This window comes from Taurulus bubalis (genome assembly GCF_910589615.1).
Source record: "Taurulus bubalis genome assembly, chromosome: 4".
In the NCBI taxonomy this organism is placed as follows: Eukaryota; Metazoa; Chordata; class Actinopteri; order Perciformes; family Cottidae; genus Taurulus; species Taurulus bubalis.
Genome location: NC_136592.1, coordinates 10744092 through 10761260, shown reverse-complemented (window position 1 = coordinate 10761260; position 17169 = coordinate 10744092). Strand labels below are relative to the sequence as shown.

The 17169-nt window shown below is 40.1% G+C and overlaps 1 protein-coding gene across 1 annotated transcript; it reads left to right on the top strand.

The window, feature by feature from the left end:
* Positions 1-973: 973 nt before the first annotated feature.
* tmem255b (transmembrane protein 255B) lies at positions 974-15883 on the top strand (the record flags this gene model as incomplete). The annotated part of the gene is made up of 9 exons (XM_079216956.1): positions 974-1037; positions 1777-1919; positions 2085-2147; positions 9940-10029; positions 11250-11330; positions 11759-11844; positions 12661-12820; positions 13654-13800; positions 15653-15883. 9 exons carry the CDS (start codon positions 974-976, stop codon positions 15881-15883), a joined length of 1065 nt encoding a protein of 354 aa, XP_079073082.1.
* Positions 15884-17169: the final 1286 nt, after the last annotated feature.

The window sequence follows — 17169 nt, the reverse complement described above, 5'->3', positions numbered from 1 at the left end:
TAAGAGGCTGAAACTGGGGAACGTTTTGCATTTCTATTTGTAACAATGACGTAAATAATTAATCAATTAGCAAAACAGTTGCTGATACATTTTCTGTAGATCACCTAATTGAGTACTTTAAGCTTCACATTTTAAACACTACATATATTATATTGCAGATCTGAATTAACACTACAGATGTGATAATATAGACATCATAGTTATACCAGAGCACTCACCTGTATTCTAAATTGATTAATATAAGCTATATTGCATGTAGTATCCAACAATAGCAAGCATCTAGATGTGTTATTGATATTTTGTTTTATATTTAAAAACACACCAAATTATAGTATACATGGCCACAATACTTATTTTTCGCCTATGGAGGGCGCTGTAAACTCACATCAACCCTGCAGCATCGTGACCAGTCAGATGTTACAGCCTGTAGTATTAAAACACACCAAGAAACTCACTTTATTATATTAAGAAAATATATTTTAAAACTCACAAATTATAAAGTATAGAGTTTAGCCATATATACTGCAAGTATTGAAGCATGAGTCCTATATTAAAGCTGAATTAAACTTACGTAAGATAGAGGATTAAATAATTGATCACTGAGGTGAATGCAGGGAGATGATTGGTCTCTCTCTCACACACACACTCTCTCTCCCTCTCTCTCTCCCCCTCCCTCTCTCTTTTTCTTCTCTCTCTCAGGCTTCAAGAAAAGTTGAACCCGTCTGCGCTCAGAATCAGCTGTATAGATCTGAATGAAACCACATTCTTATTTATCATAAGAGGTTCCACCTATAAGAGAAATCAGCATCTTGTTCGCAGCGTGGTGCCATGTGGAGGATGGTGACTCTGTTTTGAATCTACAGGGACAACAGCAACAACAACAACAACAACAACAACCTCTTAAAGCGTCGCTTCAGCTGCCTGCTCTGCTTTTATTAATTTCTAAAGATAATTCATCCGGTCTGAGGCAAACATGCAGCAGCCTGAAAGCCAGCAGACAAGTCAGCAAACAGCAGCAGAAGTAATGGATCCAGCAGGTAGGCGACAACACGTCAGGCCTTCTAACCTGAAACTGCACTATGCTGCAAGTTACAGCAGCATCTTTAAAATCATTAGGACATTATTCAAAACCTGTTTCTTTTCCTCATAGTGTGCTTTAATTCAATGAATAGGGAGCGTGGCAGGAAAAACAGGGCTAATTGAATGGTTAATTCATTTGAGAAATACTTAAAAAGCTCCTGACATAGCTCATCTGCTGAGGTGGAGAGTCCTCAAGTAGTTTAAACATGCATTTATACTTCTTACCCTAAGTGAAGTATCAGAGTACTTCTTCCTCAACGGGTTACTTTGCTGATTAGGATTTTAAAAATCTATAATAATTAACACAGTTTATGCACAGAAAACCTTATTGATTGATGGATGCTCTATAACAAGAAACTATGGCTGGGAAAAGAATAACATTTTGATGACAAAACCAACAAAAAGCATATACAATAAGATGGAAAATGAAACAAAAAATAGTATATAAAACATGCAGCTCCACCAAAGCCAGATATGAGCACTTAAAGTACATTTTGATAATTACTTGAATCAGAATATGAGTGCTTTTTTTTTTTTTCTTGCCTTACATTGTTGTACTTGTACTTTTACTTTAATGATCTGGATACTTCCACCACTGCTCAAAAGAATAATTGAGAAATTAAATAAGAGCATTGTGTGTGGAAAAAAGGAGGTTGGGGTTTGTGATAAAGAGGTCCTCCTGTCATCCATCCTCAGTGCTCTACCTGCGTCGGAGGAAAGCGGCTCTGTGGGTGACGGTGTCCCTGCTGGCTCTGGCTCTGGTGGTGCTGACTGTGGGTCTGATCTCGGCCACTCGCACAGACAACGTGCCCGTCGCTGGATATTACGCCGGCATCATCGTGAGTGGCGGACCCCTTTTGTCTCACATTCTCAATCCTTAAATGTATTTGTCCTGACACTAACAAAAGCACAAGTGGCCTCAACCCGCCAATCGCCATATGATTATCAGATGCTGTGTGTTTTGTCTAATCGTGTCTTACACTTTGATTTGTTTGTGTCTTCAGCTGAGTTTTGGAGCTTTTCTGGGTATTGTTGGCATCCACCTGGTGGAAAACCGCAGACCCATGGTGAGTCTGTTCCTCTGACTCTCATGTCATTGTTGCAACACATTTAAAATCACAATATAATGATGATTACAATTATTCCATCCCATGTAACACCTTTATAGTCTTCATTTAGACTCCACAACTATATGTAATTTGTACTTCAAGAAAAGTCTTATTGTTGCATGCATGTTTGGTATTTAATTATTTAGCAGCTGTAAGTATATTTAAATAACCTTTGACAATGACAGCTGGTTGCTAAGAGGAGCATTTTACAGCTAAACACAGATTGGCACCAAAATAGATATTTAAGGAGAGTGAATATTAGACTTCCAATCTTCAAATTAATGCTAATGTTGCTCCGTAATGTGTTAAAAAGTACACCGTATCAAGGTTTTAAAGGTTCAAATATGTGTTAACAGCTTGTTCTGCTTCACCCAAGTGGCCAAAAAAATTGATTTTGCAGTTGTTAAACGATTTGGCAAACGCTTTCAATGTGATTGTTGGCCCTTTTATGTTTTGTTTAGAACGACAGCTCGAGTTGTGTGTCGCCTTTTGTTTTTTTCTCTCTCAAGGTGACTTTTGTCAGCTTTTCAAGCTTCATAATATTTGTCATCTAAAAATAAGGCATTGTTCCTGGAATATGGCACATATAACCCCATAAATTAGAAGATTGTGTTACCAACTTTGCAAATTCACTAAACTGTTTTACTGGAAATTGCTCTATTATGAGCAAGAAGCAAATCCGATTACTCGATGGCGGCCGTAATGTCTTCTTGGTCCTTGTGCCCGGGTCAGAGTACGTGACTGGGTTTGTGGTCCAGGGAAGGGAATGTGATTGGCTGTAGATTTCTATGACAAGGGAGGGAATTGCATTAGTATTGGTCAGTAACTGACAGAGCTGCATTATTGCAGAAAGGGACACACGTATAACATCATCAAAGTGCCTCTTTGTACAACAGAGTAGACACTTACCGGTAGACGGAAGACCTTTCTGAAAAGATTATTGAAAAATTATCACATTTCTAACTTGGTCAGCCAAGTAAAAGAACATAATTAGAAACTCCACTGTGAGACCTTCAGAGTGCTCTAAAAGAAATAAAAGACAATAAATGGTGACCAAAAGCTGCATGAATTGATCTCCAATCAAGAAGCCGACAAATGCAAGTGCTCAGGAGCCAGAGGCTGAAACTGTTCCCTCACGTTTAAGTCCGTATCACATTCTCAGGACATGAAACCCAGCGAGGACTGAAGAGGACACCTGTGACACAGAAACTTCAGCAGATTGTTTTCCAACTGCTGATTTGTCCCAATGATTATCTAATTTTGCCAAAAAGTTGAAGTTTGGAAGTTAATGAGAATACAGTGTTACATAATTAAGTTTCTTGATGACTCATATGTTGCTTATTCTTCTTTGTCATTTCACAATTAAAACTTAACAATTTTTCTCCACTAGCATTAATTATGTACTAGATATTACTTAACATAGTGGTAAAAAATAAAGTTACAAGGAAGAAATAAGAGTTAGTGAAAGTTTCAGGATACAACACAGACAAAACCAGGATTTTAAAGGTCTCTCATACGACACGGTTCCTACATATTTTCCATTTTCCATATTTCCAGACTAAAAATTCCAGACTTCATGGAAGTTTTAATTTAGACCATATTTGACATTTGAGCCCAAATAGGTAGATATTTGTTTTGGAAATGAATTGTTTTATAATGAGTGTTACAATTTATTGACATTGTGAGTCTAATTGTTGTCAAATAATTGCCAGAAGACTGTAGCTTGGAAGTCTACTGTTGCTCATACAAATCAAATGCCACCAAATCCAGACAAGTTCTAGTCACAGCTGTTTAAAAATACAAGCAATAAAGCATACATCTAACCGTTTGCTTGTCCGTAAATTAAGAAGCTAAACATGGTTATGTTTAAATGTAATTAAAGTCACATTTCTTCTCATCATAAAACCTCCACATTTCCAATGAATAACCTTCGGGCACTGCTCAATATGATGATAGGATAGAGATGAACCTGTCCCAGTGATGGTATATCTGTGTGTGTTGTGCATTTTTAATGTGGCGTTCAGGGTGTCGCTGTCTTACGTAACGCTAGAATGTACCTTATCTAATCCGCACTGCACAGATACCCTTCATAGAGCTGTTCACACAAGTGTGTGTGTGTGTGTGTGTGTTAATACATCCATCCTATCTTAACAAAAAGCTTAATTTAACAAAGATAAAGACTACTAAATAACACTTTCTGTCACTCCATTTGAGTCCTTGCATTGTTTCACTTCTCACGTGTGTATGTGTGTGTGTGTGTGTGTGTGTGTGTGTGTGTGTGTGTGTGTGTGTGTGTGTGTGTGTGTGTGTGTGTGTGTGTGTAAATGTGAGAGGGAAAGACATCGACGAAGACCGTTACTACCTGCTGTATCGGTCTGCCTCTCCGGCATGGCTCCCAGGTCTGTGCTTTAAACTTTAATGATGAGATCACTGCCACTCTAGCGCCGGTCTACGGTGTCTCTTATGAGGCACATGTGGCACAATGTTCCTCTCACACAGGTGTCTTCTTCCCATCTTGTGTCTGACGCTCAGCACTGTAACACGAGAGCCGGCTGGCAGAGAGAGGTTGCTCATTAAAGAACAACTACTGTAACCAACGTGTCCACAATGCCACGGACATCTGAGAGCTTTTCCTTTACTTCCTGGATCTCAGAGGCCTTTGCTCCTCTGACCTCACACAGCAGCAGGCGGAGGCCATGATGTTGCTATCTCAGCCAGGCGAAAGCGCAAGGAGATTATGAGCTTGGTCGTGTCTGTGTGTGTGTGAGTGTGTCTGTCTGTCCACAGCTAATCTTTCATACTTCTGGACCCATTGGCCTGATATTTCTTTTTTTGCTGATTTGTGACTATATGCTTAAAGACCCACGAAAAGAGTGTTTGTGAAACTAGTGCAGTATCATCCAAGTCTCATTTATTCAGTTATATGGTAACTACTCTGAATTATGAACATACAGAAAAGCCTACTTGAGTACGTTGTTTTATGTTCAATACATGTTCCGAAGTACATGTATGTAGAAACCCATATAGCAGCATATTGCTGCAGTGTAATGCTGCGTTCACACTAAACGCGGCGCGATTTATTCCAGATTACATGCAAAGTCAATGCACAGACGCGACAGGTTGCGAAGGTGCGAAATTTCTGCCGGGCGGCACGACTGACGCGTTTGAGGCGGGGCGAACAGAGCGAGGGACGAGTTGAAATATCCCAACTCTGGTGAAAAGAATCGCATGAGTCATAGTTGCGTCAGCCAATCAGCGTTGAGAAGCTCCGCCCGTCACCACCGCCGTCTTGCCGTTGCTGAATCAAACTGTTGCTGCTCCGCCTGAAGTAGCGCTATTAGCGGCTTCATTCAGACGCTGTTGTGGGACTACGGATAATATTATGAACCCAGATACCATGGAGTTTGATGTTCCGACGTATGTGGAGTTTACACAACAAGTATAAAGCAGAACTAGTGGTTATTTCCATGGTGGATGGCAGAAGTGGTATCCATTTTACGGAGATAGGTTCCTGGAGGAGTCGGTGAAATTCACCGAGCTGTGTGCGGCTACGGATGGTGTTATGAACCCAAACGCGACGGCGTTTGATGTTCCGACACATTTATGACTTCCACAACAAGTATAACGCAGAAATAATGGTTATTTATTTGATGGTCGATAGCGGAAATTAAAGCTCCTTTCACGGAGAGAAGCCACAGCGATAAGCCACGGCCCCTTTGTCGCGGCGTGATTTTGCGTTTGGCGTGAACACCTTTTTTCACTCGCGTGCGTAAACTGAAGCGGTAAACGCGGCGCGAAAAATCATGTCGCGCATGGTGTGAACGCAGCATGATGATTGTGGCCTTTAGTGCATAAATTACTTGATTGTTGGCACCTGAGTAAGTCATTGAGCCGCTGATTAAATGCGCATGTTAACAGACACTAATCAATGCTAAAGAGGGTTTGCATTGGGTTTTCTTAAGTACTTAATATTATCAAATATCTATAAAATGGCAGTGACATCACTTCCGATAAGATTTGAGTCAGGTTTATTTTGGATAAAGGTTTAGTTTGTGGTTTTGCTTGCCTTAAAAAATGTGACAAAAAGAGACAAAATGTGTAGTACGTGTTTGAAATTGAGGTAATGTTTTGGTCATAAACACAGACAGATTGTATTTTTTTCTGTATAAGAGAACAGAAATATTAACAGCTTACATAATAAGCTCTAGAAAATAAAAGATACCGCCCACAATAGAAAGGTTAATGATAAAGAAGACAAATCTATCTCCTGTAATTTTCCACCAAAGAAATCAGTGTTGAACCACCGTCTAGTTTTGCTTTATAGGACGCTTTATATCTCTGGATTCTAGTGCTATTAGACATTTTGCTCCGATCAATTTATGTTCCCAACAGACCAGCCCTTTTTCTGAATGTGTGGCGTGTTGCAGGTAAAACACACACGTGTGCTCGCTGACATCTCTTGGAGAGAGCTTTTAAAAATCTTAATGGCTTGAATATCGATACTTTTTCTTTTTGTCTTATCTTATCCTCCAAAATGTTTAAAAAGGATGGTGGAGCATGACATTCGGTCTGTGAACTCGCCTCCTATCTGCACTTACCCTGCCGCTCCTAAAACAAGCTTCACTGCCCTGATGCACTGTAGGAATTCTTTACGACTAAATGCTTCATATAGCTCATATTCTTTGTTCTGTAGTCACTGCCTGTATCTCACGGACTGTCGTCCTTTTGGTCACCTTGCAGCTTGGAGAGCCGAACGGTGAACCTTTTTAAAAGGGCCGTATTTTACCCAACACGTTTCTTATTACCAGTGTGTCCAGCTGCGGTCGTGATTGGTCACTGGACCACTGAGCAGGATGAAGAAGACCTTGCAGCGGTCAGCGACTTTAGTTACATAACCTGATGGGTATCTTTACTGAAGCCATAAAATTCCGCCTTGTGTCTTCATCTCTTTGTCACTGGTATATCTTCTCATCTACCGCTTTCATCCGGTGTGTCTCTCTGTTCTTCAGTGGCTATAATGGATATTTTAATATTAATGTATCAAATTATTTTTCATGATGAATCTGAATCTCTTATCAATTTTACAGAGCTTCATAACGAGCCTCGGCTCATTGTTTAGCTGTCCAGCCAACAACCTTTTGTTTCCCTCTCACTTCTCTCATCTCTTCATTTTAAGTTTCAGAAAGCAGCTGTTTTCAATGAAAAAGCTCTAAAAAAACCAACTGTACACTACCTGCTCATCTCCAAACGGCAGACACAGTTAACAACTAGCTGGTGAACATCGTGCAGAAACAAAAGGATTAGACCTTTCCCTCAGGAGCAGGTAGAGACCAAAAACGGAGCTAAAAGAAGAGAAAGTATTGGTCTCACGTTCATTAGGTCTCCAAATGAATGGTTATGTTGCTCCACACCTGCTGGATGTGTAAATAAGCAACTGTTAGCTAACAAGTTTCGCCAAATCAACTTAAAAAGTGACGACATATCACTACTTGTTTCTGCTGCCCTTAATTGGCCATACAATTATTGCAGATTTAAGAAATGGTACCAATACCACAATATACAAAGTCTTCATTAGTCTACCAGTACAAGTACAAGTGCCTCATTTAGAAATCCTAAGTAATGTCAGCAAAATGTACTTTAACTATCACATAGCAGCATAACTGGGCTATTATAATGCAGAGCATTCTTTTGTGAAAGTAAAATTTGAAAAGTTGTAAAAGTAGCTATCACATAAATGTAGTGCAATAAAAATACCAATATTTCTCCCTGAAATGTAGTGGAGTAAAAGTATAAAGTGGAAATAATTGAGAAAAGCCCAACTGTGGCAAAGTACAGCGCTTAAGTATTATACTTTGCTACTTTCCACCACTGGTCGTTTTAATACTTCCTCACTGACTTGACTCCTGAGAGCAGAAAACCATCTTCAGTGTGTCTGCGAGTCTTTAATCTTTTACAGCATTTGATTTTTCTCTCTGCATTAGTTGTATCAGGGGAGATTCGGAGGTTTTGGCGACAGAGTGTGTGTTGAGGTGTTTTATGTGCGGGCAGCTGGTGCTAAGGTAATGTGAAGTAATGTCGTTGTCAGGCGCTATTGTTTCTGCTACTGGCCTCATCTCCCACTTGCAGCCCATAAAAGCAGAGTCATTTAAACCGCTAATGAAGTGGAGAGTCTGGGCCAGAGGCAGATAAAACCCATTTGAAAAAAAGCGTATTTTCTCAGCCCGGCTATTATTTCACTTTATTCATAATTTCCAGCACAGCTCCACCCGACGTCAACCTGAACCTCAATCCGCCACATGAGCTGAGCAGGTGAGCAGGTGAGCAGGTGTGCAGTAACAATGAATCCTGCTCGCATCACATTGGTCAGCTCATCTCTCAGAACTTGTATACTTATTTGAAAAAAATATTAAAGATCCTTTATGTATCGTATTATTATTTGTATTCATCAGCACAACATGTAAAATAAATTTTGACCTGTCATGGTAGGGAAATCACACATTTTACTAATAACAAGAGCAATGCAGCTAAATAGAATTCAGCCATCATTAACTTTATTATTTACGTATGATTTTCTTACTGTGACATGACAAAATGTCTGAAATGAAAAAGGCTGTTGAGTCCAAATATTACATTATCATCCTTTCTTGGGAGCAACTTTATTATTCTTTTAGTGTTGGTAGTTTCAATTGAAATAAAAAGAAGAAAAAATACAAGAGTACAAACAAAAAATTAACTGGAAAGCACTCTTGTTGTTAGTGGGACGTTGGGACCAAGAAAAGTAAACAATAATAATAATTACTTACTTGTGTTACTTCAACTTTTTTAGCATAATTTAACCAGGAAAGGGCTTCATGGATTAAATAAATTGTATTGAAATCTGTCAAGAAAAACTGAAGTCAAAAATAATGATTTATAAGTCAATTAAGTCAATGCAGCATCATTAGCTATAGATTGTATCAAGATTATAAAATAAAAATGACACTACCATCTTACTTTATATTGCTTGTGGGCACAAACTGATTTCTACCACCTACCAGTAGATGAATACATTTTAAAAAGTGTGTTTTTAATCTCCTGCTTCAATACAGCAGTTTCGGTCTTGGAGGAGCGATTGAACACAGTAAACGATGCTCAGTGAAAAAATTAATGATCAGACATCTGTGATCAGCCAGCTGGGTCTGCTGGTGTGAGGGGGGAGGGAGGGTGGTATCAGAAAAGTACTTTGTCTTACAGTAAAAGCTAAATGGTCTGTGTCCCCGATTTAAGATTTAAGGTTATTGATCAGTGATCAGATTATTTGTCTCAGTTAGTAGAATAGTATGAATGTGTGAGATAAGCGACTGTGTGTGCGTGTGTGTGTGTGTGTGTGTGTGCGTGTGTGTGTGTGTGTGTGTGTGTAGGTGCGTGTGATTGGGAGAATTAGATTGACCTTGCTAGTACAAAAGGCCGTGCCTATGTCCTGTACGTCTCCTCTGTGCCCATAAATTTACCCACAAAGCACCTCTGCGTTGGCAGAGCAAGAAGCCGTAAATTCCCTTTATCGTCCTGCAGGACAGATGCTGTCGCCGACCAATCAGGACACACACACACACACACACACACACACACACACACAAACACACACAGTGTGTGTAAAGCTTATGATTGTAATGTATACTTTGCCTTTACATCCACAGATTTTGGCATATTAATTAATAAATAAATTATTAAATATTCAGGAGAATGACTTTACCGTCTTGATCTCTTTAAGCTGGTGGCAGCGATCATATTCATCAGCATCGGAGTCATTGCGTCTTTCTTTTGTGCCATTGTGGACGGGATCATCGCTTCAGAGTTCATCGTAAGTATAAACTCTATTTTCCTGCACTGACAATACTAACTAATTCACCTGTTTTTCGTTTGAACAAACCCTCAAACACACATTCACACACCAATTTCATCACACATGCTAAGGGGTACAGAAACTCGGCCTCCAGAAACACATATTAGGACCGGCACAGATACATCACTGAGATCAGGAACCAGACAGATCTGTCAGTAGCTGCCATCACGAAACCAGACAGGTAGACCAGACCAACTCATCTCAGGGCCCGACCTGCAGAGAGCTGCAGGGGAAACATCCGGCATAGCAGGGAATATTAAATGTGTCAAAAAGTTTAACAACTTGTGTGAACACTCTTCGGTTAGGATGCAAACAAATATAGACTACATAAAAACACAAAATATGCACCAACCGAAGATGCATACACTTTTCCAAAAAATACACCTTTAACTCTATTTCAACTGAGAATTGACTTCCAGTAAACGTCCTGGATGGTCGAATGTACACAAACAGTATTTCTTTGAAAGAGAAATTAGCAAATTAAAAGTAATTCCAAGATGTTAAACAACTCAAATAAATGACTACATGCAAAATTAAATTTGTACAAAAAACCTGAATTACTTTCAAAAGGAATGAACAGGAAATGCAGAGAGGTCAAAATAAGGTCATTGTTTGCTTCCTTACTGGAAATCTGAGACGTTCTGGGACGCCTCAGTTTGTCACATCAGCCTCATGAATTTTAATGAGTATCTTAATGAGTTTAAAAAGATGGCACAGAGTCACTGATATTGATCAACAGTGCTATCAAACCCTCTGCAGATACATTTATTTTGTGCTCACGGGACAGTAACATTCATATTTATTGCACTTTCAAGCTTTGGACAATGACAATTATTACATTACCTTTCACAATATATAAAGCCGAGTGAGGTTTATTGCTGTAGGGTTCGTATAATTCAATGCGTTGGACGGGTTTGAGCAGGCATATGTTGTAAACCTTCACTGCTGGGGTGACACAGAAACAGAATGGACCGGATAACACAAACCAGGGTTCATGCAAAAAATGCTGTGTTATTGAAACCCTTAAATCATGGAGGTTTACTCGAGAAAAGAAGGGGAAAATATTTAGATTACAGCTGTGGTGTATGACAAGTTGATTACCTTATACATCAGGTTGTGTGTTTGCGTATTTAACAAATCTGCCTCTTGTCTCCATTTCTAATCTTTGGAACACACAGGACATAAGGCCCTTACAGGAGGACATGTGTGACTTCTACGCCAGTGGAGCAGGCTACGCCTACGACAGCTACTATACTGAGGTGATTCATATACAAACTCACTCGATCACAGCTTTACATTTTTGTGTCTCAGTTATTTTCTTTTACATGTTGTACATGTTGCTTGAAATGCTTTTCTAGGTTAATTGTATTATTATATTCTGTGTTCTTGCAGCCCTTTTGTGCTCAAATAAAAAATCCAGAAAGTGTGCAGTGACATCTAGTGGTCCAACAATGTTACTGCATTTAAAGCAACAACTGCATCTCGTTCACTTTGCATCGTATTATAAGCAAATAGAAGTTCTGAAAAAGATGTGCTGGTATATAGACAGTTTTCTTTATGCTTTTTTAAAAATCCAAACTGTTTGTGCAGTTGCTGTATTTGTTATTTTGAGGTTAATACAACTTTTATCCCAATCGATTAAAAACTCTGAGAGCCTCTTTAACTCATCAGACTTCTCACGCTGCAGGTGACGTGCCGTTCGTTTGACAAAGCGTGCAAGCTGAAGGTGAGGAGCAACACCTGCTACTGCTGCTACCTGTACAACTGTGCCAGGTGAGAAGACCACCAGCTGTTGGCCTTTGTTTAGGTGTCTGTGTGGGTGCACCTTACTTGGGATAAACACAGAGCATACAGATGGTGCGTGTTTTAATCCCATTAACTTCTGCAGACTCAGAGTATCACACATTTTATTCCAACTTTTTACTTCCAGGCAGAAACGATCCATTAGTACACTATAGCAGTTATCTCAGATACTTGAAGCTTACTGGTGCGAGGGTGTCCGTCACAGTGAACATGTTTATGATAATACAGTAAAAGTAGAGAGCAGTGTAAATACAGCATCCTAGATGTCAATGCTGGCTGCATCTACAAGCTCCACTGTTGGAAAAATCACTCTTGTGATTTTGGTAATTTCTTGCATCAAAGAAGTTCCTATTCCACAGCCAACTTTCAAACCCAAAATGTTGAGAGTTTTCCATGAGCTCTCGAACACACACCGAAGAGTGTTTCCAAAAAAGCTCCCCTCCCCTTCTTGCAACTACGTTAATCGCTATTAGCCGATGAGTGGCTGCCAGGTCGGCTTAATAAAGTCATAAAGTAATGGACAGCGTGAGGGATTATTTGCTTTCTTCCCTCCTTTGCTGGTTTGAAAAATAATAAATGCTGTGATGGTTGCCATACCTTAGGCCTTTTTTATTGCAAGACATTTAGTTTGAGCATTACCTGACTCAGTAAATCGGTGCTTTCTGCTGTGAAGAAGGCCTCTTGGACACATGCTTTGGCTTTGCATTTTACTTCTGGCCGTACATCACAGAGTCATCTTTACCAGCTTATGATACCATGAGTACCAACTCTCTCTCTGTCTTCCAGCACAGAGTTCCACACACAATACTACGCGTTCACCGGGGTCAGCAGCTGCTGGGACGTGATCCACCTGCACCGTCTGCTGTGGGCCTCAGTGGTGCTCAACGTGCTCGGCTTGTTCCTAGGCATCATCGCTGCCGCCATGCTCGGAGCGTACAAGGACATGGTGAGCAGGAGTCCAAAAAAGAAAAAGAAAAAATTGGAGTGCATCTTTACTTTGTAGGGAAAAAGTACAAAAATGCTTTTTGGAGTGAAGGGCAAAGACAATAAAAAGAAAGAAGCTTTAAAGCAGTCTGAGTCCTGAGACGAACATATAAGCGTGTAATACTCCACGGCTCACGAATTGACTGATGACGAAGGGTTTTCAATACACTTGTGTCTTAATCTACTTACCTTTCCTCATGGCCTGCAGGCCACATACAGTATCAATGCACATTGTAAAACCCCATAACATTGGTCTGTTGTGAGTAAATCATGGGATCCTAAGCTCCAGGATATGCACGTCATTATTTTAATGGAAACCCGCTGACTACAGCTTGTTTCAAAGCTATGAAAGGTCATATGTGTCCCTGAAAGTAGAAGCAAGCTCTGTCTGAATATGATCAACATAGTTCCTGAATTACCAGAACTCCCGAGAACTGAACTGTCAAAAACAGATACTATTTAATACTGTTTTCACCTTCTTTTTGATCTGTTACTTTATAGCTTTGTCTGAAATATAATATTGATTCATGTGTGGATATATTTTTGTTTCACTGCCTCACTTACCTCATTTTCAAACCCTGACTGCTCACACATGAAATAACTAACTACTCCCACGAGTCAATGTTTCAAAGACATTATCTCTGATCCCATTCATTCTGTACTGATCATACTTCATGACCCTCTTATGTGATGAAGTGTGTGTTTCATGTGTAACTGCTCGCTCATGTTGACCTTCAAGCTTCATTTGATGCTTCCCCATCTTATTCGATAGCGCTTTCCTCCTGTTTCCTGCAGCAGAAGCCGACTCCCCCGGTGGCTGCCAGCCCAGCACCGCCGCCCCACATCCTGTACAACCCGACGCAGCACATGGTCACCTACGCTGGCTTCTGCCCTTCAGGACAAACTCTGCCCACCTACCCCAACTATCCAATATCCATGCAGGTACAGCACGCACGAAAAGAACCCTTCCTAGAAGATGTCCATTACACTGTAGGAGAAGCACAGGTGTGAATAATAAAATGAGTTCATGCTATTTGCAATTCTTACTGTGAGAAGTCAAAATGTCGGCTGTGAAGAAGACCAATCTTTTGTTCCAGTCTAGTTAGTTTGGCAACCAGATGAGCAGCACTGGATCATATTTATTTTTGCTGAACTAGCACAGCTGTTTCATCCTAACATCAAAGCACCGGATCAGCACGAGGACTGCTGCGTTGCTGCCACGTCACATTCCTAAGAGGACACCTGCACGTCTTACTGCTGCATGTCTACTGGGGATGAACCCTGTTTGTTCATCACATGAACATCGTGTGATATTTTTGTTATTCAGCCAGTGTTTGTGATTGCGGTGGATCCGCTGCATTTTTTATTTTTGTATTTAACACAATCACACACTTTTATGTTAAAATACTTTGACTTCATCCCAATTACAAGCAATATAAACAGCATATATGGTCAATATTTGATCTTTACCTTTGTTAGATCACATTTATGAATTAATGTGCTACTAATTTTTTTTTTTATATATAAAATGTAATAAAAAAAGAAAGTAATTTATAATCAAGATATGAGTGATGCTCTTGGCCACATATTCTCCCATCCCTGTGTAGTGTACTCATGAGTACCACATTCTGGCCTTTCTTTGAGTTGACCGGCTGGTTCTGTGTAGTCAGCAGTTGGGATGGAGCTCAGACTTGTTTTTCCATTTCATTCCCACCACGGTCAGCTTCTTCTTTAGGAGCTCCTGTCCCAGCTTGTGTGAGGTAAAAAGATTGTTGCATGTGATGTTGTGTCCACTGAGTCCCTGAGTCATAGGACAACTCTCATTCCTTGATTTTTGAGTGGCTTCCCTATGTAGACGTGTAAGTTCCAATCATACAAGGAAGTGGCATGGCAGGCAGCAAAGATCTTTATTCAAGAAGAACATTTAATGTGGCACTTTTTTTACATCCATATTTCTTCACTTGCTGGCTGATGACGGGCTGGTCCTGGGGCTGGACTTCATTTTGGAACTAGCTGAGGTCAGAACATAGAACCCTGAGGTCTGTGCATAGAACCTTGAGGTCAGAGTATAGAACCTTGAGGTCAGAGCATAGAACCCTGAGGGCACAGCACAGAACCTTTAGATCAGAGTTTAGAACATTGAGGTCAGAGCATAGATAGAACCTTGAGGCCAGAGCCTCTTTCTCTCCATCATCATCAAAAGCTTCTCTATCTTCCAAAATCAATTGCAAGGCCCTCTGAGCAGAGAATCTTTTGGCCACCTTGATCAGTTGTGATAAGGAACCACACGGGCAAAGCTATATTTACTGTGGCCCGTCCCCAATTTGCAGCCGGGATACAGTATGAAAAAAATAAAGACTGGTTCCTCCAAGACAGAGGCTAAAATGTGCGGGGACGTGAAAGCAGACAGGTGTCGGTGATTGAATTTATCAACGATGCTGCGACCTTGTGCGGGAACGGCAGGGGCACAAAAACATCTTCTTCTGGTATTGTTTCATGGGAGGATATTTTTTTGTGATGACGGTTGTCCAAGAACCTGTTGATTGATGCTACAAAGTAAACCGTGACAAGGGCTGTGATAATTTTTGCAAGCCAACCACTAATTAGCAGAGGCACAGTTTTAATCATATTATGGGGACATTGGCTGAAGTTTGTACTCACAGATGTATTACTGATTATTGCTATCATTTGCTGACAAACCTGTGTCTGCAATAAAACTACATAAAGAGAATAAAAACCATGCCTCAAATAAAAATGTCAGAAATTGATGTAGGTATCTTTGGCTCTCCCACAGCACAACAGCAACTACCAGCCCCCTGCTACTCCACAGATGATTCCTGAGGGAGGGACTGCCTCAAACTCCTGCCTGTCTGAGGAGAACCAGAGCCAGCAGCCCTCTCAGACTCAGCCACAGCCCCAGGGAGCCACCCAGGAGCCGGGGGGCTACATGCTGACACCCAACGCTCCGGTCCTCTACGGATCCGCCTACAGCCCCTTTGAGAAACCGCCACCGTACGCCTGCTGAGACATGAGACTGACATCTGGGGCATGATAGAGAAATAATATCTTGATTTTGATCTTGATTTATACTCTGGTCGGACTGAACGTAGCACAAGATATTTCCTGGGTGACCTTGTAGATGGAAAACAACCAGTGAGCTTCTCAACTAAACTGTCCTGATAGATATGCTACATTTCACGTGGTGGCACTGAGGAGACACACAGACGTATAGCTATGTAGTGTGATTATATAGACATGATTACGTTCTGTCATGTGAATTCATTCAAAGGAAACAGTTCCGGAAATAGGCTTTTTTTTGCTCTCTTGGTTTTTTTTGCTCAATCAATTGACACCCCTCTCAGCAAACTGCTAATTTAGCATATTGACTGGAAACAGGGGGGCAGCTAGAGTGGAACCAAATCCACCCACCAGAGTCTGTAAATCTCACTAATTAACACCATAAATCTCCATAATTTAATCTGCAAGGAAAATGAATTCTAAATTTCTTCGTAGCAGATGCCATCTCAGTCTCAAAGCAAAAAAGTGTATTTCCTAAAACGTTTTTACCTGAACCTAAAGCTGGCCTTAAGAAGCTTACATATTACATGTGAATAGGTGTATAGTAGTTTACTTGACTGTGACCTGATAGTTGTTTCTATTCTAATCTGTGTTAACTGGATTTAAGGTATTCATTGTCTCACTATATACTAACTACTGTATGAGCAATTAAAAGGGCTTTCTTGAAATGTGAAATGGAAAGTAAACCACGATGATGTTGCTGTTACTTCATTATCTAAGTGTGAATCATTTAATGCACACTTTAAAGTCAATACACTGTATATATTATTGATGATGCATGTTAACTGCTTTGGGATGGGATGCTGCTATAAAATACATTATGTATTAAAGAGACACCTTTTAAGAAATACAGATTTACCGATTCACACAAATAAATGTTGAGTGAGGGCTTCATCGAAGTCTTACATTGAAAGGAAGAGTTTTACATTTTTGGAAATTACTTATTTGCTTACTTGCCAAGAGTTAAATGAGCAGATTGACACCATACTCAATGTCGTGGTATCAATCCTCTCAAGAAAGCAATACAATGTTGATCTTTTCCTTTCCACATTTAAAAGTTTCACCAGTACTTATTTTACTCCAGAACCAGGTGTTTTCTTAGTATTGTTTCACCTTAAAGATGAACTATACATTTCTCTTACAAATAAAAAGTTAAATTCACAAGAATTAAAATGATTTTTTTCAACTCAATACAGCCAAAAGCTGTATTGGAAAAAGCTAGTTCATCAGGTA